General features: G+C 48.0%; 1 protein-coding gene across 1 annotated transcript in view; it reads right to left on the reverse strand.

Moving 5' to 3' along the window:
- Positions 1 to 1,569: 1,569 nt before the first annotated feature.
- Positions 1,570 to 26,644, reverse strand: part of SAMD10 (sterile alpha motif domain containing 10) — a 42,150-nt gene continuing 17,075 nt past the window's right edge. The window contains exons 2-5 of the mRNA XM_026697351.2: positions 15,257 to 15,441; positions 9,841 to 10,009; positions 5,938 to 6,078; positions 1,570 to 3,894 (exon numbers count right to left, since the gene is read on the reverse strand). Coding sequence (XP_026553136.1) covers positions 3,785 to 3,894; positions 5,938 to 6,078; positions 9,841 to 10,009; positions 15,257 to 15,441 — 605 coding nt within the window. The 3' untranslated portion in view covers positions 1,570 to 3,784. The remainder of the gene's footprint in view (positions 3,895 to 5,937; positions 6,079 to 9,840; positions 10,010 to 15,256; positions 15,442 to 26,644) is intronic.

The following is a 26,644-nucleotide window of genomic DNA, read 5'->3' on the forward strand; positions in this document are numbered from 1 at the left end:
GGCCTCCCAGAGGCTTGAGCTGCAGCCTTTGCAGACTGAAAAATGGGCCTATTTCGTCACTTCCGGTATTTCTGGAAATACAGGAAGTGATGAAACGGGGCCTATTTGTCGGCCTGCCAAGGCTTTCCTCGAGCCTCTTGGAGGCCGAAAAAGGCCTCAAACAGGCCAAAAATCAGCTGTGAGGCACGCGCATGCGCAGTGAGGTAAGTTTGCCTGCAGCTCACGTGCCGGCACAAATGGCTCTGCATGCCAACCGTGGCACACGTGCTATAGGTTCGCCATTATGGCCTTACACCATTTCTGACAAATGGCACAGATCCCACAGCAGTAGTCAAGACTTAACACAACAAACGTTTCAAAGAACAGCCAGGAGGACACAACGATGCTTTTACGTTTTAAAGAACGCTTTCATTTAATTATTTATACTGGGGTCAAGTACAAAAAAATCCCCAACCAAATGAACAAAAAAAGTGCTTTTTTTTTTGTTTGTTTGTTCGTTTGTTTAAAGATTCCCCAGCCCCGCAATTCCAGGACCAAACTCCAGCTCCTTTGCCCCTTTCTTCCCACAGCGGTTTGCCCTCCCACCCCAAACGACACTCACTTTGACACAAACAAGACAACGTATACAAGTGTAGGCAAAAGTCAACTTGGACGCCTAAACGCTTCACGACAAATCGATCGTGGCCTCTTTGGAAGGGATTCTTGGAAATGCTCCTTTGCAGCGGTTAAGCGTTCCACCTCACTCACCCTGCAAATCTGCACTTCCCAGCATTACGGGGTTCTTATTTAAAATAGGGTGTGCATGCACACAGGGGAAGCCCCTGGTGACTCCACAACCTCAAAAGCAACGGGGGAAGTTCAAGAAATGCCACACCATGGGAGGTTCGCTCAAATCGCTTCCCAGCCTTTCTTCAGAATGGTCCACCCAATCCCCTCGGTGATGACCCGTGGTGGGATTCAAATTTTTTTTACTCCATGGGCATGGCTTGGTGGGTGTAGCAGGGGAAGGATACTGTAAACTCTCCATTCCCACCCCACTCCTGGGGGAAGGATACTGCAAAATCCCCCTTCCCTCCCCACCCCACTGACCTGCTTTCCAGCTCCGTTCTCCTGTGCAGGGCAACCAAAGGAGACAACCAGCCGATCAGCTGGGACTCAATGGGAGGCAGAGAAGAGATGGGGTTGGCGGGGCCACTCAGAGGCGGTATTTGCTGGCTCTCCGAACTACTCAAAATTTCCGCTACCGGTTCTCTAGAACTGGTCAGAACCTGCTGAATTCACCACCTCTGGTAATGAACCAGAACGTGGCACAGAGATAATATGCACACTTGGTAGGTCAAACTGGCTCCTTTGTGCTCCAAATCTCCCTCAAATGCTCCCATGTTGTTGACAAGTCCCTGAGCAGGCTGATAATAAACACACACACACGCGCACACACACACACACACACACCACAAACCTCAAGCAGGCTCTGGTTGCAATTAGTCCAGCCCAGTGCTGTCTGCACCAAGGCTGCACGGCAATAGAAATCCCCAAATGTATTTGGCAAAACCAGAGCAAAGCAAGGAATTAAGGGAGAAAAATATCCAGATTAATCAGTCAAGAACGCCACACAGGGATGCAAGGTTTCTTGGCGCACTCAAACATCGGCACACTTCAGGAACTCAGCGTTTGTTCCCGACAAAGGCCCCTCTCCCCCTCACAGCGCCTCGGTTAAGTCTCATTCCCCAGGTGTACCTTGTGAAGAGGAATGGGACGCTCTGTTCTTGTCTTCTCTCCACTCTCCGTGCTCTCAGATCAGGAGGAGGCGGTCCTTGCCTGTCGCCTGAGCTCTGTTTTTCCCTGCTTGCAGGCCCCACTAATTCTGAAAAGCCTTGCCCGGACTGACTCTGTCTTTCCCCAGTTTCCTCCAGGGCTAACGGAGCTGCCCTCTCACTCTGTCAGTTCTTGTTCCATCTCATCTTCCCCTGCAGATTCAGACTCTGACAATGGGGTATGGCGACACCTTCTCCTTCCAGGGAGTGCGCGCAGCTGTACAGGTAGGCCTCGACTTACAACCCCAACTGAGCCCAAATTTTTCCACTGCTAAGAGAGACAGTTGTTAAGGGAGCTCAGCCCCATTTCACGATCGTTCTCACCACAGCAAATCACCGCGGTGGTTACGTTAATAACACGGTCGTTAATGCGAATCTAACTTCCCCGTTGGCTTTTGGTGATCAGAAAAGGTCTTAAAAGATGATCACATAACCACAGGATACTGTCACCGTCATTGGTAGTAGTCAGTTGTCAAACATCTGAATTTTGGTCATGAGACCATTGGGAAGCCGCAAGGGTGGAAAACCATCCAAACTCACTTTTTACAGTGTTGTAACTTTGAATGGTCACTAAACTTGATTTACAGCTCTTGTAAATCAAGGGCTAGAAAGAACGGGTGGAAACTAATGAAGGAGAGAAGCAAACTGGAATTAAGGAGAAACTAAGGAGAAACTTCCTAAGAAGGAGGACAACTAACCAGTGGAACAGCCTGCCACCAGAAGTTGTGGGTCTCTTTTAAGAAGAGACTGGACAGCCACTTGTCTGAAATAGTATAGTCCTGCTTGAGCAGGGAATAGAACAGAACAGAACAGAATAGAATAGAATAGAATAGAATAGAATAGAATAGAATAGAATAGAATAGAATAGAATAACAGAGTTGGAAGGGACCTTGGAGGTCTTCTAGTCCAACCCCCTGCATAGGCAGGAAACCTACACTATTGGAGCATTCACAACTTCTGGAGACAAATTGTTCCACTGGTTAATTGTTCCAACTCTCAGGAAATTCCTCCTTAGTTCTAGGTTGCTTCTCTCCTTGATTAATTTCCACTCATTGCTTCTTGTCCTGCCTTCAGGGGCTTTGGAGAATAGCTTGACTCCCTCTTTTTTGGGGCAGCCCCTGAGATATTGGAACCCTGCTATCATATCTCCCCTGGTCCTTCTTTTCATCAAACCAGACATACTCACTTTCTGCAACCATTCTTCATAGGTTTTAACCTCCAGCCCCCTAATTCTCTTTGTTGCTCTTCTCTGCATTTTTTCCAGAGTCTCAACATCTTTTTTATATTTTGGCAGCAACCAAAACTGGAGGCAGTATTCTAAGTCTGGCTTTACCAAGGGCCTTATAAAGTGGTATTAACACTTCCAGCTTTCCCGCTCCCATTTGTTACCGATCCGGCTTCCTCCCCGTGAAATGAATGAATATTTTACATGTGTAGGGAAACAACACAGGAGCACTTCGCACTCCCTGTCCCAGGATCCATCCAATGGTTGAATTGCCACCCCTACCCCAATATCCCCACCTCCCAACTCCCCCAACCCCCAACGCATCTGTTTCTCACAGAGTAGCAACATGAAGTATCTCCTTTCTCCTCCGAAATAAGCAAGTGTGAGTATCGTGGTCCAAATCGCCAACTGGCCATTTTAAAACAACTTCGGAGCTCAGGTCTGTTTTGCTCCAGTTAGAGAAGGAGGTCCAGGGTGGAACTTGCTCACCCAATTGCACTCGTCTGCCGCAAAAGCTGGTTTTGAACCCAGGGCCCCTTTGCCAAGGGGCTCTGTCATCTCTTTGACTGTTGGGATCCACTCCTTGGCCAGCCTGGAAAAAGAGATTCTCTGCCCCAGCTCAGAAGATCGGAGATACGACGCAAGTCGTGGGCCCTTTGCAAACCGGGTTGCTTGGCCAAGTTTTGGTTAAGTCCTTCCAGCAGGACGTCAGACGAGAAGACTCTTCCGTCAAGCCAACGTTCGCTCAAGGGGAAAATTTCACGCTGCAGTTGGACGCCACCACGTTGTACTTGATTAGTCCTGAGGATGGTGCTTTGGCGGGTCGCGGTTTCTCAACCAGAGGAGAGCTGGCCTCTACACGGACAAGGAGGGATTAAAAGAGAGGAAGGCGGGGGGGGGAAATTGGGAGCACACCGTACACACCCCCAAGGGAGAGACAGTCTGGAGTCGGTCTCGTTCTAAACTCCCCAGCATGCAGACTGAGCTGACCATGCGCAAAAGTCCGTGCCATCCATCCGGCACAACGAACAGCTCGGCAAGCCTCAGGGACGCGTCAGGAGGGGTTAGGAGATACTTCCAAAAGAGGCTGGACAGGGAGTTGGGGGGACGGGGGAGGGGGTTAAAGTGGAAAAAGAACAAAAGGAGTAAGTAGAGAAGCTGCAGCGACAGACCAAGGCATGCAAAAGAGACACACGAGGGGTGGGATGTGCCTTAACAACGTCAGAGGCCGCGGAGCATCATGTGCTGGAAGCGAAAGGATGGGCCAGTCGTGGGATGGATGTTCCTTTGGCCAGCCATTCCTGCGGGAATGGGATTACAGGTAGTCCTCAACTTACAACCACAGCCAAGCCTGGAACGTACGTTGCCAAGCGAGGGATTGCTTCAGTGAGTTCTGCCCCGCTTTACGACTTTTCCCCGCCACCTTTGTTAAGTGAACCGCCGCGCCAGTTAAACGAGTAACCTGGTCGTTCAGCGATCCTGGTCTTCCCCGTTGACTTGAAGGTCTCAAAAGGAGACGCTGCGACCGTTGTAAACGCGAGTGTATCCTGAGTGTAAATCATGTGGGATGCTGCACGGTCGTAAGGGTGAACAACCGTCCTACGTCCCTTTTTTTTCCCCAGGACCGTTGTAACTTCAAACAGTCACTAAACGAGCTGTTGTAAGTCGAGGACTAACTGTGCTTGGCCAAGGAAGTTACGGGAGCTCTCCGAGGTCCTGGTGCCCGCCTTCCCGACCTGGAGGATAACCCGACGAGCATCGACTTCAACTCCCAGGGTTCCCTGCCAGGGCGTGCGGCCTGAGGAATTCTGGGAAACGAAGTCCGCTATGATACGTCTCCCCCTGGTGGCGCACAGCTCCATCCGGTGAGCTTTCTGAGCTGGGTGGCCAAAGGACTTTGAAGAAGGAGATCGATGCTGAGGCCGTGGGGGGAACCAGCCAAACGGAAGCAGAAAGTTGGGGAGCAGATGTTGAGGAGTGAGAGGGGGAAGCAGGGAGGAAAAACGGGGAAGGGGAGGAGGACAGGGAGCGAAGGGAGGAGAGACGGAGATGGAGCAGAGAAATAGAGAAGGCGGAAGAGTTAAAAGAAGTATTAAGGCAGCTGCCCCCTAACCTTTCAACGGGGCTGGTTTCCCCACAATTTTACAGTTCAGGAAGGGAATGGCCTGTTTTCAAATTAGATGTAGTTTGCCTTTGGAGAGGAGGCCACAAGGAAACCCCAATCGACTTGGACAAGGAGACCATGAGGAAATTCCCCGTTTAGATTGGGAAGTCAAGGACCCTTCCAGGAAGAAGGTGTGGCCAACCACTTCGGTGGCGCTAATTAAGGAAACTACAAACTCAAGCTCAACTCAAAGACGTTGTTAAGTCCAACGCATCTAGAAGGGCACCGTGTTGGGGAAAACCCTCCTATGAAAATACCATTGTTTCTTCTCTCCTGCCCTCCTTTTAGGGACCCCTTTAACGAGTTGCTACCCTGTTACACAGCTTCCATCCCAAACCTGCCATGAATTCTGAAGATAGATAAGCTATGCTCAGCTGGATCGGATGTCTGGTTCACCTAGTCTCGTTTCCTAAGTCTTGGAAAGTTGAAGATCTGTGGACTCCCAGGACTTTACCTGGTTTTTATATGTATTATTTATATAAATAAATATAAATATAAATATAAACCAGGTAGGTAAAAGAGTTAGAGAAAGAATGTGGTTTTGCAACATCTGGGGAAAAAAAATAAGAAGCCATGGTTGCAACCAATCAGGGCCGAGAAGGGCAGCATTATTAGCTCCACCTGTGGGATTTCTGCCTGATGCAGGGTAAGGCAGTTATTCCATTCATTGCTTTTGGCCTCGATGATGATAAAAGATGGGCCTGCAGACAGACATCGATTTCTGGTTGTCCTACCTTGGCTGAGAAGCTGTAAGTTGCGGACTTCCTCCCGCACCTGAAGCTGCAGCACCTGTTGAAGCACTTCCTGTCGCTGAGACTCCTGGATAATCCCCATGCGCTGCAGCTTCTCCCCGTTCAACCGCAAGAGGGCCCGGCCTGTGAAAAAAGGAAGCAAAAGAACAACTCTTCACACTACTCTTCCACTCCGCTTAAAGAAAGCTCTGGTTGTTTGGTGTAGTAGAGGATAAGGCTGTAGGTTCTAGTCCCACCTTAATCATGAAAGCTGATTGGGTGACTTTGGACCAATCACAAGGAGACAGTGAGTTCTAGTCCCATCTTAACCATGAAAGTTGATTGGGTGACTTTGGACCAATCACAAGGAGACAGTGAGTTCTACTCCCATCTTAACCATGAAAGTTGATTGGGTGACTTTGGACCAATCAGAAGGAGACGGTGAGTTCTAGTCCCACCAATCACTCAAAATCACCATCTCTAGTCCCGCCTTAGCCGTGAGAGCTGGCTGGGTGACTTTGGGCTGATCACCAGGAGACGGTGAGTTCTAGACCCACCAATCACTCAAACTCACTGTCTCTAGTCCCATCCTAACCATGAAAGCTGGCTGGGTGACTTTGGGCTGATCACCAGGAGACGGTGAGTTCTAGTCCCACCTTAACCATGAAAGCTGATTGGGTGACTTTGGGCCAAGCACCAGGAGACGGTGAGTTCTAGACCCACCAATCACTCAAAATCACCATCTCTAGTCCCGCCTTAGCCATGAGAGCTGGCTGGGTGACTTTGGGCTGATCACCAGGAGACGGTGAGTTCTAGACCCACCAATCACTCAAAATCACTGTCTCTAGTCCCATCCTAACCATGAAAGCTGGTTGGGTGACTTTGGGCTGATCACCAGGAGATGGTGAGTTCTAGTCCCACCTTAACCATGAAAGCTGATTGGATGACTTTGGGCCAAGCACCAGGAGATGGTGAGTTCTAGTCCCACCAATCACTCAAAATCACCATCTCTAGTCCCATCTTAACCATGAAAGCTGATTGGATGACTTTGGGCCAAGCACCAGGAGACGGTGAGTTCTAGACCCACCAATCACTCAAAATCACCATCTCTAGTCCCGCCTTAGCCATGAGAGCTGGCTGGGTGACTTTGGGCTGATCACCAGGAGACGGTGAGTTCTAGACCCACCAATCACTCAAAATCACTGTCTCTAGTCCCATCCTAACCATGAAAGCTGGTTGGGTGACTTTGGGCTGATCACCAGGAGATGGTGAGTTCTAGTCCCACCTTAACCATGAAAGCTGATTGGATGACTTTGGGCCAAGCACCAGGAGACGGTGAGTTCTAGTCCCACCAATCACTCAAAATCACCATCTCTAGTCCCGCCTTAACCATGAAAGCTGATTGGATGACTTTGGGCCAAGCACCAGGAGACGGTGAGTTCTAGACCCACCAATCACTCAAACTCACTGTCTCTAGTCCCATCCTAACCATGAAAGCTGGCTGGGTGACTTTGGGCTGATCACCAGGAGACGGTGAGTTCTAGTCCCACCTTAACCATGAAAGCTGATTGGATGACTTTGGGCCAAGCACCAGGAGATGGTGAGTTCTAGTCCCACCAATCACTCAAAATCACCATCTCTAGTCCCATCTTAACCATGAAAGCTGATTGGATGACTTTGGGCCAAGCACCAGGAGACGGTGAGTTCTAGTCCCACCAATCACTCAAAATCACCATCTCTAGTCCTGCCTTAGCCATGAAAGCTGGCTGGGTGACTTTGGGCTGATCACCAGGAGACCGTGAGTTCTAGACCCACCAATCACTCAAACTCGCTCTCTCTAGTCCCGCTCTAGGCATGAAATTCAGCTGGGTTACTTTGGGCCCGTCCCCAGGACACTTCGGTTTATTTATTTTCATCATCTATGCACCCTTCTAAGCAACATTCCAATATGTTATCCGCTCAATTGCGGTTTTGATCCCAGGGGATGCTGCAAAGTCATAAGTCTGAAAAAACGTTCATAAGTCACTCTTTTTCAGTGCTGTCGCAGCTTTGAACGGCCATTCAACGAACTGGGGCAAGTTGAGGATTTATCTGTATTTTGAAAAGCCCATGTGGGAGTTTCGGCTCTCGAGGAAGGCCTGACCTGCCACATTCAAGAATGCGGCTCTATCCAGACAGATGGCTTCTGATGGAATTCATTTCCTAAGGCAGAGTTTCCTCGGCTTTTCTCTTCCACCCAAACCCGTTTCCTGGGACCGCCTTGGCAGACGGGGGCAATCTTCCACGCAGCATCGGAGTTTCCCGCCATGCCTTGCTCCTCATAGCTAGAGGCCGTCCGGCATAGTGGCCTTATAACACCTCCCATTTCCACTTCCTCTGGGGTCCAGTTTGAGAGGGTTTTTTTTTTTATTTCCAGCAAAAAGAATTGAGTGAATGGTTCCATTAGGGTTTTTTTAAAAAAAATCTATTATTGTGGCCCCTGGGGCGATGAAGTGCTCATTCTTCGTGAATGCAGGGAATTAAAAAAAAAAATAAGAATTTTTTAAAAAACCCTACACACACAGAGAGAGAGAGACACACACAGACGTGTAACAAAGGCATACGCCTCACCCAAAGATAGCCTCTCTTTGATTTCTCGTATTTGTTTTTCTGCCATTCTGGAAACACACAGAGTTTTTCAGTGGGAAGATAAGAGGATAACCTATATTTAATTCCGGGAGTCCTAACTGAATGAATGAAAAGCAACCAACTGACCAACCAAAATAAAATGGGAAAGTCAGAAACAAAACAAGCTGAACTACAGTCATCCTGAAGGCCAGACAAAGAATAATGGATGGAAACGGAACCAAGGAGAGATTCAACCTGGAAATATGGAGAAATTTCCTGATAGTGAGAGCCATCGAGCCATGTAACAGAAGTTGCCTTCAGAAGTTAACAGATAATTGATAATCAGAGTTGGAAAGGACCTTAGAGGTCATCTAGTCCAACCCCCCCCAAGCAGGAGACCCTACACCATATCTGACAAACAGCAGTCCAATCTCTTCTTGAAGGTCTCAAGTGATGGCGCTCCCACAACTTACGGGGCCAACTGTTCCATGGGTTGATTGTTCTCACTGTCAGAAAGTTTCTCCTTATTTCCAGGTTGAATCTCTCCTCGATCAGTTTCCATCCATTGTTCCTTGTCTGGCCTTCAGGTGCCTTGGACAATAGCTTCACCCCCTCCTCTCTGCGGCAGCTCCTCAAATATTGGAGCACAGCTATCATGTCTCCCCTGGTCCTTCTCTTCCCTAGACTAGTTGTGGGAGCTTCATCCCTGGAGGTTTTCAAGAAGAGACTGGACTGCCATCTGTCAGAAATGATATAGGGTCTGCTTGGGCGGGGGGTTGGACTAGATGACCTACAAGGTCCCTTCCAACGCTGTTAATCTGTATCTGTATCGTAATCTTTAGGATAATGGCCGTGCCAATTCATAAAACATTTCTATGGTCTTTTTAGAATTGTCAACAGAAAGGGGGGGTGGGGGAAGGGATTTGAAAGAGCAGTGTGGCAGCTTGTAAATCAAAAGTGCATTCCATAAATAGTTTTTTCAAACATAGTAACAAGGTGACTTAAGTTTCTGCCATGCAAATATCTAACTGGAGAGCATGATTGATGGCTCTTGGCTATGGAGGTGTCCCATTGGAGAATATGAATTACGATACACCCAGGGAGTGAGGGGAAACCATGGTTAAGGGTGACAATGAATGACGTGTCCCAGGCAGTGCCGGGCAGTTTAACTCCCAATAAATCCTTTCAAAGTTTTGGAAGTTTGGCTGATTTAATTGGGGTAACTGCCGGAATCCTGACAGGGAGCTACTGATCGTCCATGGCTTTGCCACTCTTCAGCGTGCCCTGACCGATGCTTACCCGTGATAGCGTGGTGTGAGAAAGCCTCCACGTAGATGAGATAATTGTGCGGGCAGTGCTTCTTCAGCCATTTACACACATCCTGCTGGGTCCATAGCACCACCGGCTTGGTAAGACTCCCTAAGGTAGGACTGGTGTGGTAGATTCCATAGTGCTCATAAGTCCGGCTCTAAAAGGATCAAGGAAGGAAGAAAAGATCAAAGAACAGGGTTACGGAGCGTAGAATTTGCAGCGATACAAAGTTTTGAAGAATTTTGCACCAATGTTTATTCCTAAATAGAACATATATACACCAACGTTTATTCCTGAATACAACATTTTTTTAAAAAAAACCAGCAATTTCTGAGTGCTCCAACACTGGAGGTTTTTGAAGAAGAGATTGGACAACAATTGGTTTGAAATGGTTTAGGGTTTCCTGCCTAAGCAGGGGGTTGGTCTAGAAGACCTCCAAGGTCCCTTCCAACTCTGTTATTCTCTTCTATTCTATCCGAACTTCAGAACCAGGTTGTAACACCCCCCCGGAGGGTCTCGTCGTAACTTTGAACGCTCACTAATTATTCTGAAGGGTTGGTTTACTTTGGAACCGTAACAATTCATGCAACGTGGCTAACCAGAGAGGAACTAGCCACATTTGCATTAAATGTGAAGATTGAATAAGTTTTAATGTATTAATCTGTTTTGCAAATCTAACGCCTCTGGTGGGTTTTTGCTTTGACAAATTGTACAAAACTAGAAAGTGAGTCGATCGATTGCAAGCCTGCATTCACATGGCTGTTGCAGATCTTGTTTGTGTGTTCACTGTGAAGCTGCAGTTAGCTTTAGGATATTGTTGCTTTATGCTTTTTTTCAAATGTATTTTTTCCTGTATTAAATCAATTAACAAAACAAAAAGTAGACTTACGTGAAACGGAGTTAACGATGCAGCTTCAAACTTAATGTTAATCGTAATTTTAAAAGGAGGCCGGAGTAATTATGCTATAAAAAGGCAACTAAAACAGTATGGGCTTCTTTATATAGCAGGGGTGGGCAATTATGGCCCCTTTAAGACCTATGGACTTCAACTCCCAGAATTCCTGAGCCAGCATTATTCTCCATCCCATTCTATTGAAATCATGCCTTTTTTTATTCCTTTGTCTGCTCTGGGATAATTTTTCCCTTTAAATCTTAGCTGTTCATGGCAGGCTGGATCTATCTAATCCTGGAAAGTAAAACTGAAGGAAAATGCAACTTGCGTGGACAGCATTCATGACTTATTTCCAAAGGCAAATTGGAAACTGATCTAAGCAATCTGTGCCCAAGAGTGACAGCATCTTTTCCGGAAAAATGCTGAGCCCGCAGATGGCATTAGCCAAAATTCCTTTGCCACCAAGTTATAAGGAGCCAGCAATTCACTAGCAATTTCTTAGAGACAGATATGTTTATTATTATTATTTTTGCAAATTGGCAAAACGTCTTAATTTATTTCTCTTTGCTCCTTATTTACTGCAAACCAGCCTACGTTGGCTTAAATAGGAAGCTATGAATGGAGGTGGGAAGCCCTGGAATTTGGACACAATTGTCAAACTCAGTGTTTCCCAATGTTGGTCCTTTTACGAGGTGTGGACTACAAATCCCAGAAGTCCCTAACCATGCTGGCTAGCCCAGTGGTCCACAACCATCTCCAGGGCCTTGAGCCATTCAGAACCAAGCCATGAAAGTGAAGGGCAAGTGCCAGAGGTGGTGAATTCAGCAGGTTCTGACCAGTTCTGGAGACTCGGTAGCGGACATTTTGAGTAGTTCGGAGAACCGGCAAATCCCATCTCTGACTGGCTCCGCCCCCATGTATTCTCCGCCTCCCGAGTCCCAGCTGATTGGCTGGGTCTTCTTTGGTTGCCCTGCACAGGAGAACGGAGCTGGAAAGCAGGTTAGTGGGGCAGGGAGGAAATGGGATTTTACAGTAACCTTCCCCTGGCATGCCCACCAAGCCACGTCATGCCCACCAAGCGATGCCCACAGAACTGGTAGTAAAAAAATTTTTTTAATCCCACCACTGGTGATCGTGCACACATGCATGCACATCTCCACCCGTGTGAACAACCGGTGAACACATGCACATGGTATGTGCTCCATTTGTGCAAGTGGTGGGCACGCAGGCATGCCACTCAGACAATTGGAGCTGCACACATGTGCTTGCCTGCTCCTTGTGCAAAACCATCCCTTCCCTCCAACCTGCTCGTCTGCAAAGGTACAAACGTCGGGGAACTCTGGGCTAGGCTATTATAGGCAGTCCTTGACTGACTGCGATGTCAACTATGCAAAGAATTGGACATTAGATGCATCTCGACGTAACTGTGAGTCACCTTGAGGATACCTAATATGATCCAATAAAAGAAGCTTTGTATGGAAGAATGTGTAGAGTTATTCTATCTGTCTTTATATTCAGCAAGCGAATCATAAGACAGAATAGTAAAATGATGCGTAGATCTGAATTCCTGCGATCCCTCAGGAAAAGGACGATGGAAATTTAAACCGGGACTCCCAAGTCAAAACGCAATGTTAATCTGAGTCACCAAAGCCAAGAGATAACTAATCAGATGGCCTGAATTCCACTGTCTCTCTTTGCTGTGCGACGTAACCTTTTACGTGCTGTTTGGATGGTGGGAAGGGCTGGAATTCCCCTACTTGCTAGAGACAAAACACAGCTTCCGAAGCGACGCTTTCTCTGCATTTACAACCACGCTAAAAGAAAAAAATGCCTCCTTGCACTTACAGCTGCTATTGCATCCCTACAGCCATATGATCAAAATTCATGTGTTTCGCTGGATATAATATTGTGGTGGTGCAGCGGTTAGAATGGAGCATTGCAGGGTAATTCTGCCGACTGCCAGCAGTTTGATCCTGACTGGCTGAAAGTCGACTCAGCTTTCCCTCCTTCCGAGGCGGGTAAAATGAGGACCAAGATTGTTGGGGGGCAAAGAGGCTGACTCTGTCGACCGCTTAGAGAGGGCTATGAAGCACTGTGAAGCGGTAGATAAGTCTAAGTGCAATTGTTATTTCTATTTTCTGTTCCATTCTATTCTATTGCTATATTGGCGCACTGGTTAGAATGCAATATTGCAGGCTGACTCTGCCCACTGCCAGCAGTTTGATCCTGACTGGCTCAAAGTCGACTCAACCTTCCCTCCTTCCGAGGTGGGTAAAATGAGGACCCAGATTGTTGGGGGCAAAGAGGCTGACTCTGTAAACCATTTAGAGAGGGCTGTGAAGCATTGTAAAGTGATATATAAGTCTAAGGGCTATTGCTAATGTAGACTAGGCTCCTCAGGGTACACCCCGGGCAACACACCATGGCTAAATGATCTATAGTTTCCAGGTGCTGGCCCTCACAAGGATCTCTCAGCCGGAAGAAGAAGTGTGAGCACTGAAAATTAAAAACTGCCATTAATGTTGTATTCTTTTACACCATGTGAAATAAATCAGAAAAGGGGTCTGGCAATTGGCATGTAATTTCGACAGCTGCAGTGTGCTGTGGTCATGTGACTGTGATTCACAATGTTTTCTTTTGACGCAAACCAGTGTTTACTTCCAGTGACCTGTTTAATGAGTGACATCACTCAGGACTGTAATTCTGGGCTCAATGACAAAGGCAAATCAAGGACTGTCTTCACGGCACAGATGTCTGGGGAGATTCTCAGTCATCCAGGCCATGGTTGTACCAAGGGTGCTTTTTCCAAAAGGGCAAACGTACCCAAGGAAAGTAAAAAACCAAGATAACTGAATTGGGAACATGCATTACACAGAATCACTCCGATCTAGGCAGGAAGTCATGTTTGGTTCACATGGAGATCAGCGCTGGGATTCCAAAAATTTTAACTACTGGTTCTGTGGGCGTGGCTAAGTGGGTGTGGCTAGGCGGGCATGGCCATGTGATTGGGTGGGAATGCCTTTTTTTTTTTTTTTGCAGCACCCATCCCCCATTTTTGGGGCCTTCTGGGTTTCAGGGAAGCCTCCGGGGGTTGATTTTGCTCCCAGGAAGGCAAAAAAATGGAGCTCAGAGGAGCGGGCTGCAGCGGTGAGGTGAAGCAGTAAGACAGTGAGGGGAATCCCAGCACAGCTGATCGTAGGAACAGCTGATCGTCGGGAGGGGAAAAAAAAAAGAAATACCTTAAGGAGTGACTGGGCGGGGCGAGCGTCCTGTGGGTGGGGTGAACGAGCATCAGGCGGGTGGGGTAAGCGAGCAGTGACTGGGTGGCTGGGTTGGGGGTGTGGCCAGCCAGTAAGTTACTACCGGTTCAGCGACCCGCACCAAATCCTGGCTACCAGTTTGCTTGAACCGGTGTGAACCGGCTGAATACCACCACTGATGATTCTTCCAGCAGTGGGATCCTACCTGTTCCACTACCGATTTGGTGATTGTGCATGCGCACCTAACGCACACACACGCAGCTTTCCACACAGCCCTGCAGCGCCAATCAGCTGAGAGGTTAAAGAAGAGAAAAGCGCAGGGGCGGGTGAGAGGCCGATCCTGCGCTCTTCTTTCTCTTCTCAGCTGATCGTCGGCTTTTCTTTCCTCCTCCCAGCTGATCGTGGGAAGCTTTTTTTTTACTGCCAGTTAGGCTGAACCAGGCCAAACTGGTAACATACCACTACTGATTATTTCCTTATAGTAGGCCTGCCCAACAGAGAGTCTGTGGCACCCTGTGGCCTGGTCAGTAGACTTGCACATATTTATTTACTTATTTTTATTTATTTATCAAATTTGTCAAACAGAAATGAGAAGGATAAAAAAGAAAATACGACAGGGATGATTGGCACGTTAAGTGCACATGCACACACCCCCTCTACTGACCGCTTACGTATGAAGTAAGGTCCACGGAAGTCAATTTGTGGACTGAAATGGTGAAAATTTGCGGCGGAGACAACGGGATTAGGTAGAGCATTGCAGACTTTGGCAACTCTATTACAGAAATTATATATATATATTTTTACATTTAATTTGATCCTGAAAAAATTGTTGCCGCAAAAGTCACACTGCCAAGCAGTGGAGGGTTTCAATTTTTTTTTTACCCTTGGTTTTTTGGGTGAGGCTTCGCATGTGCGCAGAGAGTTTGCTACTCACTTCCTCCTGCAATCCTGCACTCACCCTGTGTCTTCAACAGCTGACGCGTGGCAATCCGCAGTGCCCTACGAAACAGCTGAGGTTGAAAGGCAGGAAATAAAAGTCAGTATAGAGCCGGAGCAGGCAGGAGGGCCCAACAGCTGATCGTCGGAGCTACTGGTTTGGCCGAACCAGGCCGCGCCAGTAGAATACCACCACGGCTGCCAAGTGGTTCCGACATTTCCAGCCTTTATGAGATCAGCAGCTCCATGGTTGCCACTTGCTGTCCTGTATTCATTTATTTGTTTATTTATCGAGAGGTGCCCAATGCCATCTTACCTGGGAGTTTTCGGTCCCCGGTTGCTGAAGGAGCTTGACGGGTCTCCCTCCGGCTGTCCTCTGGCTTCGCCCATCATGCCAGGTGAGATTGCCGCCTGAATTCCTCTGCAGGCGGTAACTGAGATTCTCGGCCGATACAGTGTGCTCCAAAAGGTTCGGGCAGAAGCCAAAGTGAGTCGCAGCCACTGCGGAGCAGAGAAAGTGCAAACTTAAATGCTTAGCTTCTAGGTTGCTCCTCACATTGCACAAGAAAAAAAACAAAAAACAAAGATTTTGTTTGGTGTTGGCCTAGAAACCAGGAGATGGTGAGTTTTAATCTCATCAGGAGGCATGAAAGCTGGCTCGGTGACTTTGGGCCAAGACGGTGATTTCTAGTCTCATCTTAGGCATGAAAGCTGGCTTGGTGACTTTGAGCTAATCACCAGGACACAGTGAGTTCTAGTCTCATCTTAGGCATGAAAGCTGGTTTGGTGACTTTGAGCTAATCACCAGGAGACAGTGAGTTCTAGTCTCATCTTAGCCATGAAAGCTGGCTTGGTGACTTTGACCTAATCACCAGGAGACAGTGAGTTCTAGTCTCATCTTAGCCATGAAAGCTGGTTTGGTGACTTTGAGCTAATCACCAGGAGACGGTGAGTTCTAGTCTCATCTTAGGCATAAAAGCTGGTTTGGTGACTTTGAGCTAATCACCAGGAGATGGTGAGTTCTAGTCTCATTTTAGGCATAAGGGCTGGCTTGGTGACTTTGGGCCAATCCCCAGAAGATGGTGAGTTCTAGTCCTGCCTCAGGCATGAAAACTGGCTGGAGGATTTTGGCCTAATCCCTCCCTCTCAGACCAAACTGACCTCACAAGGTTGTTGTTAGGAAGAAACGAGGAAGAGGAAGGAGTATTTACAAATGTTTGCCTCCTTGAATAGGTAATAAAGGTGGGATAAAAAAACTCCTAATAAATATGTAAAGAAAAATAATAAATTCCGGTTAAGTGTCATCAATGGGGCTCTTCCCCTTTGAGGTCTGAACCCTGTTTGCTTCCACCACTTAATTTGGAGGTCCTGAAAGATCACCTGTGAATGGCAGAAGCTTGGCAAGGAGGCCTGCCAGTTTTAGAGGCTGATGGGAAGGATGTCCAAGACAGAAACTCCCTCTGTGCGGATCAATAACACAACACAGTTGATTTTTATTTTATTTTTTTGCTGCAGACCTGAAGACGAAAGAAAATTCATCCCTTTCCACTTTGCAGCTTTTGTCAGCCTAGCCTGTAACCTGATGTCAGGTTTCAATGTCCCCTTCTTTTTCCAGGATCCGCAGACACACCAACACACACACACACACACACACTTCCTTCTTTTGTCTCTGCAGAGAACCCAACAAAGCGGCCAACGTCATGGAGAAGATTTACTCACTTCAGAGCAATTAAACGCAGAGGCCAGAGATGGCCAGGCGCTCGGCCCTTCTGGCAATTTAGAGATAGGCTCAACAGCCAGCCGTTTGTGCCAGATGCTGACAAATTATCCACCCCGATGTGTTAGATTTATGCCATATTTTGGCAGTGCTGGGCCTCTCCTTTGCAATAAATCCATATCGCTGTTCACACGGGCTTGAAATGATGCAGAAGCCTGTCTGCCCAGGGCAGCTGAATACACAGCTCGAGAACCGGAGCTCCCCCAAAAATGACATCTGTTTATCTATCTGCTGCAACAAAGGACCGCTCCCTCCTTGTCTACGTTCACACAACAATCCGAACTCTAAACCCAAGTCAACAAATCACAGATTGTGTTCGCTTAACTTGCGATGCACAAGAAACTTAGTGGCCTAAAAATCAGGAAATGGTGAGTTCTAGTCCTGCCTTAGGCATGAAGGCCAGCTGGGTGACTATGGGCCATTCACCAGGAGACTGGGAGTTCTAGTCCGGCCTTAGGCATGAAAGCCAGCTGGGTGACTTTGGGCCAATCACCAGGAGACTGGGAGTTCTAGTCTAGCCTTAAGCATCAAAGCCAGCTGGGTGACTTTGAGCCAATCACCAGGAGGTGGTGAGTTTTAGTCCCGCCTTAGGCAGGAAAGCTGGCTGGGTGACTTTGGGCCAATCACCAGGAGACAGTGAGTTCTAGTCCCACCTTAGGCATGAAAGCCAGCTGGGTGACTTTGGGCCAATCACCAGGAGGTGGTGAGTTCTAGTCCCACCTGAGGCATGAAAGCCAGCTGGGTGACTTTGGGCCAATCACCACGAGATGGTGAGTTCTAGTCCCGCCTTAGGCATGAAAGCCAGCTGGGTGACTTTGGGCCAATCAATAAGAGACAGGAAGTTCTAGTCCCGCCTTAGGCAGGAAAGCCCGCTGGGCGACTTTCAATCAATCCCCAGGGCCCGAATTCAACATCTTATAGATCTTCAAAGCTCTATCAGAAATGCATCCCTGGGAAGGCGGGGTGTTACCCATCCTTAGCTCAACTAGTTCCACCAACACGACTTTTAAAATGTCAAGATACCCATGGTTGATCGTTGTAATACAGGGCAAAAAGGCCTGTATCTTCACGAGAGCTTCCAACGTTTGCTTCCTTGAAGGAAAAGTAACCGATTATTGATCTTGACAAATGAAGAAAAGTCATTGCAACCAACCGGTAGATTCAGTGCCCTGACTTAAAATTTGTTTCACGCGCTCTGGAATAAACTCATTCAGAAAAACAATTCCTTTTTGTGAGCTTCATAGGCCATGAAATCCCTTTGCAGGAGCCTTTGTGAAATCTACTGAGTTGAAGGCTTTATTAAAGCGGGAGAGAAAAATATAAATAGATGGCTACATATGACCTATCTGAACTAACAAAGCCCAATGAAAAACACATTTTTTAAATCTCTGCCTTCGCAGTAATAAGCCTATCCATCTTGAGCTCGCAGGAGCTCTGGTGCGCTCTCTGTAGCTCTGCGACCGTGACAAGAGTGAAAAAAAGACTTTAATTCAACATTTTAATAGGTTTTCAAAGACTCCACTTAGAGAAACTGGGCTTTTCCTTTTTCTACATTCCTGATGGGAGGGTGGCCGGTTCAGAATTTCTCACATATTAGTTCAGGATATTTCAGTACAGGTAGTCCTCGGCTTATAGACGTTCGTTTAGTGACCATTCGAAGTTACGACGTTGAAAATGCACAATACTGTATGTTGATTCCTACATAGCCGGCTACTTCTGCTGACTGCCGGCTGCCAGCAGTTTTGCAGGTCAACTCTCACTGGGTCAAGGTTGACTTGGCCTTCCGTCCTTCCGAGGTCAGTAAAATGAGGAGCCAGCTGGTTGTGGGCAAGAGGGTGACTCTGTAAACCACTTAGCGCAGGGGTCTCAAACACAATTTACCTGGGGGCCACTGGAGGCAGAGTCTGGGTGAGGCTGGGCCGCATAATATTATACTTTATATTATACTTTATATTTATATTATACACTAATATTATACTTTCATATCACAGTGGGGGCCACAGGATATTGTCCTGCGGGCCGCAATTGGCCCGCGGGCCGCGAGAATGAGACCTCTGGCTTAGAGAGTGCTATAAAGCACTGAAAAGCGGTATATAAGTCTAAGTACTATTGTTATTGCCCTTCCTTCCTTCCTTCCTTCCTTCCACCTCCTTCCCACGCTTCCTCCTGTCTCCTTCCTTCCTTCCTTCCTTCCTTGCTGCCTACCTGCCTTCTTTCCTCTTTCCCTCCTGCTTACCTACTTTCCTTCCTTCCTTCCTTCCTTCCTTCCTTCCCTTCCTTCCTTCCTCCTGGCTCCTTCCTTCCTTCCTTCCTTCCTTCCTTCCTTCCTTCCTTCCTTCCACCTCCTTCCCACGCTTCCTCCTGTCTCCTTCCTTCCTTCCTTGCTGCCTACCTGTCTTCTTTCCTCTTTCCCTCCTCCTTCCTTCCTTCCTTCCTTCCACCTCCTTCCACGCTTCCTCCTGTCTCCTTCCTTCCTTCCTTCCTTCCTTCCTTCCTTCCTTCCTTCCTTCCTTCCTTCCTTCCTTCCTTCCTTCCTTCCACCTCCTTCCCATGCTTCCTCCTGTCTCCTTCCTTCCTTGCTGCCTACCTGTCTTCTTTCCTCTTTCCCTCCTCCTTCCTTCCTTCCTTCCTTCCTTCCTTCCTTCCTTCCTTCCTTCCTTCCACCTCCTTCCCATGCTTCCTCCTGTCTCCTTCCTTCCTTCCTTGCTGCCTACCTGTCTTCTTTCCTTTTTCCCTCCTCCTTCCTTCCTTCCTTCCTTCCTTCCTTCCTTCCTTCCTTCCTTCCACCTCCTTCCCATGCTTCCTCCTGTCTCCTTCCTTCCTTCCTTGCTGCCTACCTGTCTTCTTTCCTCTTTCCGTCCTCCTTCCTTCCTTCCTTCCTTCCTTCCTTCCTTCCTTCCTTCCTTCCTTCCTTCCTTCCACCTCCTTCCCATGCTTCCTCCTGTCTCCTTCCTTCCTTCCTTGCTGCCTACCAGAAACCCAAAGAACAGGGCTCAAAATGGATCGAGCTTAGCTTGCTTAGCTTAGAGAACAAGCCTCGCTGAGATCGGCCGTCTCACTGAAATGCAGACCGATGGGCCAGCCTTGCAGATGGAATGTGAGAAAGGAGAACAACCAGGTGGGGGCTGTGTGAGGAGCCAGAGTGCCAACATTGGTGTGCATGGCACCATTTGCAGCTCTGCATGTCTTTCTTCCCAGCTTGGCACGTTTTTGCTCACCCAGCGCTCTCCAGACTCTCCTTTGCCCCTCTCCCCTGCCCTTCCCTTCTAGGAAACCATTCCAGCCTATGATTAAAAGAAGGATTAATTCTCCCCCCCCTGCCCCCCCGCCTGCTGGCTATAGAAAACCTCCCCTCCTCCCCTGCTTTCTTTCCCTTTGTGCTCTGCCGCGATAATCCGTCCTCTCCCAGCTGTGCTTTGATTAACCTCCGAGGGAAAGGATGCAAATGGGCAAATGAAAAATCCCTAGAAAGCAGCTTCCGTCTCCCACGAGCCGGAGGTCTAAATCGGGTCCCCCTCTCAGGACCTATTATGCCCCGTGTCAAGTGGGGATTTCCAGAGACGCACGCTGCCACTCCAATGGCGAGCCCGCAGCCGGACGCTTACCAACCGGCTCTGCACCACCCTGTGCAAATTCCTCTGAATCTAGAGTGAAAAGGCTGGTTAAAAAAAACCACCAGGTTGTCTAGTGGTTAAGGCAACAGGCTAGAGAGTGGGAGAGGATGAGTTCTAGTCCGGCCTTAGGCATGAAAGCTGGCTGGGTGACTTTGAGCCAATCACCAGGAGACAGTGAGTTCTAGTCTGGCCTTAGGCATGAATGCTGGCTGGGTGACTTTGGGCCAATCACCGGGAGACAGTGAGTTCTAGTCCGGCCTTAGGCATGAAAGCTGCTGGTGCTGGCTGGGTGACTTTGGGCCAATCACCAGGAGACAGTGAGTTCTAGTCATGAAAGCCCTGGGTAGGCATGAATGCCAATTGGGTGACTTTGAGCCAATCACCAGGAGACAGTGAGTTCTAGTCTGGCCTTAGGCATGAATGCCAATTGGGTGACTTTGGGCCAATCACCAGGAGACAGTGAGTTCTAGTCCGGCCTTAGGCATGAAAGCTGGCTGGGTGACTTTGAGCCAATCACCAGGAGACAGTGAGTTCTAGTCTGGCCTTAGGCATGAATGCCAATTGGGTGACTTTGGGCCAATCACCACCAGGAGACAGTGAGTTCTAGTCCGGCCTTAGGCATGAAAGCCTGGCTGGGTGACTTTGGGCCAATCACCAGGAGACAGTGAGTTCTAGTCTGGCCTTAGGCATGAATGCAATGGCTGGGTGACTTTGGGCCAATCACCAGGAGACAGTGAGTTCTAGTCTTGTCTTAAGGCATGAAAGCTGGCTGGGTGACTTTGGGCCAATCACCAGGAGACAGTGAGTTCTAGTCCCGGCTTAGGCATGAAAACCAGCTAGGTGACTTTGGGTCAATCATCAAGAGACTGGGAGTTCTAGTCCTGCCTTAGGCATGAAAGCAAGCTGGGTGACTTTGGGCCTATCACCAGGAGACTGGGAGTTCTAGTCCAGCCTTAGGTATTAAAGCAAGCTGGGTGATTTTGGGCCAATCACCAGGAGACAGAGAGTTCTAGTCCCACCTAAGGCATGAAAGCAAACTGGGTGACTTTGGGCCAATCACCAGGAGACAGTGAGTTCTAGTCCTGCCTTAGGTGTGAAAGCCAGCTGGGTGAAATTGGGGCAGTCACAAGGAGATGGTGAGTTCTAGTCCCACCTTAGGCACGAAAGGGTGACTTTGGGCCAATCTCCAGGAGACAGTGAGTTCTAGTCCTACTGGACTGGAGGCATGAAAGCTGCCTGGTGACTTTGGGCCAATCATCAGGAGACTGGGAGTTCTAGTCCTGCCTTAGGCATGTAACCTTGAGCCAATCCTTCTCTCTCACCCCAAGGCATCTCACACAGTTGTTGTTGTGGGGAAAATAGAAGGAGAACAGACGATTGTGTATGTTCACAGCCTTGAGTTATTTGCACATATGCAAACAAATGCAAACAAACAAAGAGGAGGGAAAACATAGCAATATCGTTTGTTTTCCTCGCTCAAAATCCCCTCAACATTAGTCCTTGGTTGATGTGGGGTTTTTCTTCCACATTTCAAATTCCTAAACGAGATAAGATGCAGTTTGTAAAATGGCCTCATAGGCTGGTGGGACCAAAAGCATTTAAGCTGAAGGCTTCCCATCTTCCTATCCATTCCAAATCTTGTCAGGGGAAGCTTCCTTCAACCTTTGCCAGCTCAGAAGTGTGAAGGGTAAACCAGCTGCATCCGATTGCAAGTCTCAAGATCATCAGAAACTGGCCATCCGATTCTGGCTTACAGCCGGACTGGCCATCATTCACAGTCTGATCTTGTACTGTGCAACCTGGGCCGTGAGCTTCCTTGGCTGTGTGTGTGTGTGTGTGTGAGAGAGAGAGATCTAACCATTTGGGGATCCTGGTGTTGGCATCTCACGGCAGGGGGTGGGTGGGAGGGGAAATTTTAGTCTCTCCAGACCAGTGGTCGCTGACCAGTGGGCCGAGGACCACTGGTGGTCCACGAGAAAATTTTGGTGGTCCGTAGGGAAATGTCACCCCCAAAGCAATTAATCCAGGCTGCACAGGAACACAAGGCTGTGCCGCCCACATGGCCTGTGGGAACACAAGGCTTGTGTCGCTTGTATTGTGAGCAACATGAGATAGTGAGGGAAGGGGGGAAAAGGGTGGAGGGGGGGGGAACTTGCCCCACATGCCTCACCTGGCCACCGGGCTGTTTCTTTCCACTTCTTTCTTCATCCACTTTTGGCTGCACGCAAAGAAAGCAGCCAAAGTCTTTCTTTCTCTCTCCCAAACTCTGCCAGAAATGAGTCTTTGGGACCCTGCAAGGCCTCCTGCTCCAAGAGGCTGTGCCAGCAAAGACTCATTGCTGGCAGAGTTTGGGGAGAGAAAGAAAGACTCTGCTGCTTCTGCTGCTTTCCTTGCATGAAGCCAAAAGTCTCTCTCTCTCTCTTTCTCTCTGTCTCCCCGAGAACGGAGCTGGAGATGGTATCCTGCGTTCCCAAATAAAGAATGATTGATGGGTAGGAAAACGGGGTGGGGGATTTTCCTGCAGACTTTTGGGGGGATTTTCCCAGGGTCTCTGGTCCTTGGGATTTAAAATTATGAGTTTGGTGGTCCCTGAGATCCAAAAGGTTGGCGACCCCTGCTCCAGGCTACAGGGAGTCCTCCACTTACAACAATTAGTTGACTGACTGTTCAAAGTTATAACAGCACTGAGAAAGGTGACTTATGACCGCTTTTCACACTTACGACCATAGCAGCATTCCATGGTCACGTGATCAAAATTTGTACACTTGGCAATGGGCTCATATTTATGACACTTGCAGTATCCGTAAGTCACGTGATCCCCTTTCGCAACCTTTTGACGAGCAACGTCCATTTGGAAGCCAAATTCACTGAACAACCAGGGTTACTAACTGAACAACTGCGGTGATTCACTTAACGATGGTGGCAAAAAAAAAGCTCATAAAATAAGGCAACACTCGCCTAATGAATGCTTCACTTAGCATAGAAATGTTGGGTTTAATAATGGCCATTAAGTTGAGAGCCATTTGTAGTGTTATTCAAATGCAGCAAATTGAAAAGGTGTGGTGGACTTCAACTCCCAGAATTCCCCAGCCAGCCATGCGGGAGTTGAAGTCCACCTATCTTAAACGTGCTACAGGTGAGAAACGCCGCATGCCCGTCTCATCTTCATTTTCACAGATCAAGGCCAAGAGGAAGGACGGAAGGCACCTTGGGATCAAAGCACGCTGACGGGCAAGAAAACATTTTTTTTTTAAAAAAAAAGAAAGGAAAAAAAAGCTGGAAATGGATTAATTGCTTATCTGCAGGCAGATTGCTTACGGATTTGCCGTTCTTTCCAGCAGTCGGTTAACCAATTGATTTAATGTAAATATGTATATGGGTGGAAGAGAAAAACCCTTGCAGGCAGATTTTTCTGCTTTCCTCTTTATCGCTCATTTCATCATGTGATCGCCTTCAAGCTTTCCGCTCTCCTCAGAGATGCCGTATAAAAATCCATTTTACAGTCTGCACATGGCCAATTCACCCTGGATCTCTCCGAAGATTAATTTTCCACGGGATGCTGACTGATGAGCCAGAGAAAGCACGCTTTAGCCTAATGTGGGATAAGATGCAAGCCCGCGTAGTCGGGTTTAATGCCACGATTCTTTAATCTTCTCTTTTGTAAAATAAATACGCCTAGCTTTTCCCTCTATTCCTCTTTTGGCTTCATTTCCAGATTCTCTATCAACCGGGTAAATGTCTATGGAAATTCTCCATCCTCTTAAGTCATGGTTGTCCCAAAAGAAAACTCCACACCCATTTGTACTACTCAGTGATCCTGATGACACCGATGAACCTCCAAGGGGCCTCAACGACTTGCCAAAAGGATGCAAATGACCAGCTGTCTTCAAGCAGTAAAAATCCTTTTATTCCCCACCATCCAATCAGAGCCGAAGAAGCTTCTTGGATGAGAAGCGAAACATCTTCGAAGGAAAACCAGAAGGTCCAGTGGCCTCTGGGTGCCGAAAACTAGCCCCGTTTAGTCACTTCTGGTATTTTCAGAAAAACAGGAAGTGATGAAACGGGCCTAGTTTTTGGCCTGCAAAGCCTGCAGAAGCCTTCCTCAAGCCTCTGGGAGGCCGAAAATCAGCTGTGAGGCACGTGCATGCACCGTGAGGTAATTTTGCCCACAGCTTGCATGCCGGCACAAATGGTTCTGCGTGCCATAGGTTCGCCGTCACAGGGCTAAGAGAAACTAATTACATTTAGCTTGATAGAGAGAAGGTTGAAGGGAGACATTATAGGACCTTCCAATACTTGCAACAATTCATTTAGTGACCGTTCAAATTTACAACAGCACTAAAAAAAGGGACTTTACGCCCGATTTTCACACTTCGGACCGTCACGTTATTTGGTCACGTGATCAAATTTGAGATGCTCGGCAACGGACTTGTATCTGTGATGTTTGCTGTGTCCCAGAGTCCCATGATCTGCTTCCGGGACCATCTGTCAGAAATGGTGTGGGTTCTCCTGCTTGGGGAGGGGCGGTGGGGTTGGACTAGATGACCTACAAGGTCCCTTCCAACTCTGTTAGATCTATCTATCTAAGATGAGCAAAATCAATAGGGGAAGCCGGATTCTCTTAACAAATGCAGCCATTCACTTAAGAAATAGGTAAGAAAAGTCACCAAGTGGAGCAAAACTCAGTGTCTGACTTAGCAACCGGGCATTGGGGCTCAATTGTGGCTGTAAGTTGAGGACTAATTGTATCCGCATTGGGGAGGCGTTTGCATATCGCAAGCACAAATGCATTTCACCATGCCTGCTTTTCTTAGATTAGGGCAGAGGTCCCCAAACTTGGCAACTTTAAGACACGTGGACTTCAAACTCCTAGAATTCTCCATCCAGCTGGGAGTTGAAGTCCACAAGTCTTAAAGTTTCCAAGTTTTGGGGATCTCTGGATTATGGGAAAGGTTTCAAAGTTAAATATATATTTCCCTGTGTTTCTCCTTGGGGCCCCTGGGCGCAAAGAGACGATGCAGAAGAGGACGGGCTGAAATGTTTGGCCCTGTTTACACACCGGCACACCCGACACACACACACAGTTGCAGTTGCAAGCGGAAAGCAAGACAGTTGGCATTTTGACTTTTGGAGGGGGACGTTTCCCCCAGTCAGCCCTAAACATGGGACCGCGGGAAAAGGGATAACTCCGAATGCATCTATTTTCGGTCTGGTTTTAAATTGTTACCTTCCCGCTGCCAACTTTTGCTGGAAGGATTGTTACAGAGCGCTGGCGTTGGGGTTTTTTCTCAAAAAATACCAAAACCCCAGGAGTCTGTGGCTTGCTCAGCCCTGCCTTAGGACACCCCAAAAGGGGCAGAAGGATGATTTCATAGCAGTTTGAACCTCTTTGGTTTGGAGGGGCGGGGGAGGAAAAACTCCCTGTGATTGAAACCTTTAAAATAAGCCAAAATCTCCTTCCAGATTTAGAAGGAGCCCTCTCTGATTTCTTGGCTCAGCAAGCTGTGAGTTTGGCTCCCACCCTTTGCCCTTTCTCTTGCAAACCTCAGCGTTTTCCACCCCACCTCCATTTTGACCAACCCCACCACCCCCCAAATTTCCTAAACTCCAGCAACAAAGGGGAAAGGAAAACGGACTCTTTCAGCCCTTGAGATCTTCCACAAAAAAAGAAGCAAGAACGTCTCAGAGCAAAGGATCCGCATCGTGTTCGCCTCCCACCCCAAGAGGGTCAGGAAAACAAATGTGATCCCTTAACCCATTTTCTTTTGAGTTAGGGAAAAGAAAAAAGATTCACAAACATCCCCTTATTTTAATTGTTTCTAAGTGAGAAAGTGAGCAAATTGCAGAGGCTCCTTTATGGGCTAAGATGTTGGTGGGGGAGGAGGGAGGGAGCGAGGGAAGGAGGGAGGAAGGAAGGAGAAGGAAAGGAAGGAAGAAGGAAAAAGGGAAGGAGGGAGGAAGGAAAGAGAAGGAAAGGAAAGGGAGAAGGAAAAGGGAAGGGAAGGAAGGAGAGGGAATGGGAAGGAAAGGAAGAAGGAAAAAGGGAAGGAGGGAGGAAGGAAAGAGAAGGAAAGGAAAGGGAGAAGGAAAAAGGGAAGGGAAGGAAGGAGAGGGAATGGGAAGGAAAGGAAGAAGGAAAAAGGGAAGGAGGGAGGAAGGAAAGAGAAGGAAAGGAAAGGAGAAGGAAAAAGGAAGGAAGGAAGGAGAGGGAATGGGAAGGAAAGGAAGAAGGAAAAAGGGAAGGAGGGAGGAAGGAAAGAGAAGGAAAGGAAAGGGAGAAGGAAAAGGGAAGGGAAGGAAGGAGAGGGAATGG

The sequence above is a fragment of the Pseudonaja textilis genome, chromosome 3 (genome assembly GCF_049901715.1).
Source record: "Pseudonaja textilis isolate UNSWEBS1 chromosome 3, rPseTex1.2, whole genome shotgun sequence".
NCBI classification, from domain to species: domain Eukaryota; kingdom Metazoa; phylum Chordata; class Lepidosauria; order Squamata; family Elapidae; genus Pseudonaja; species Pseudonaja textilis.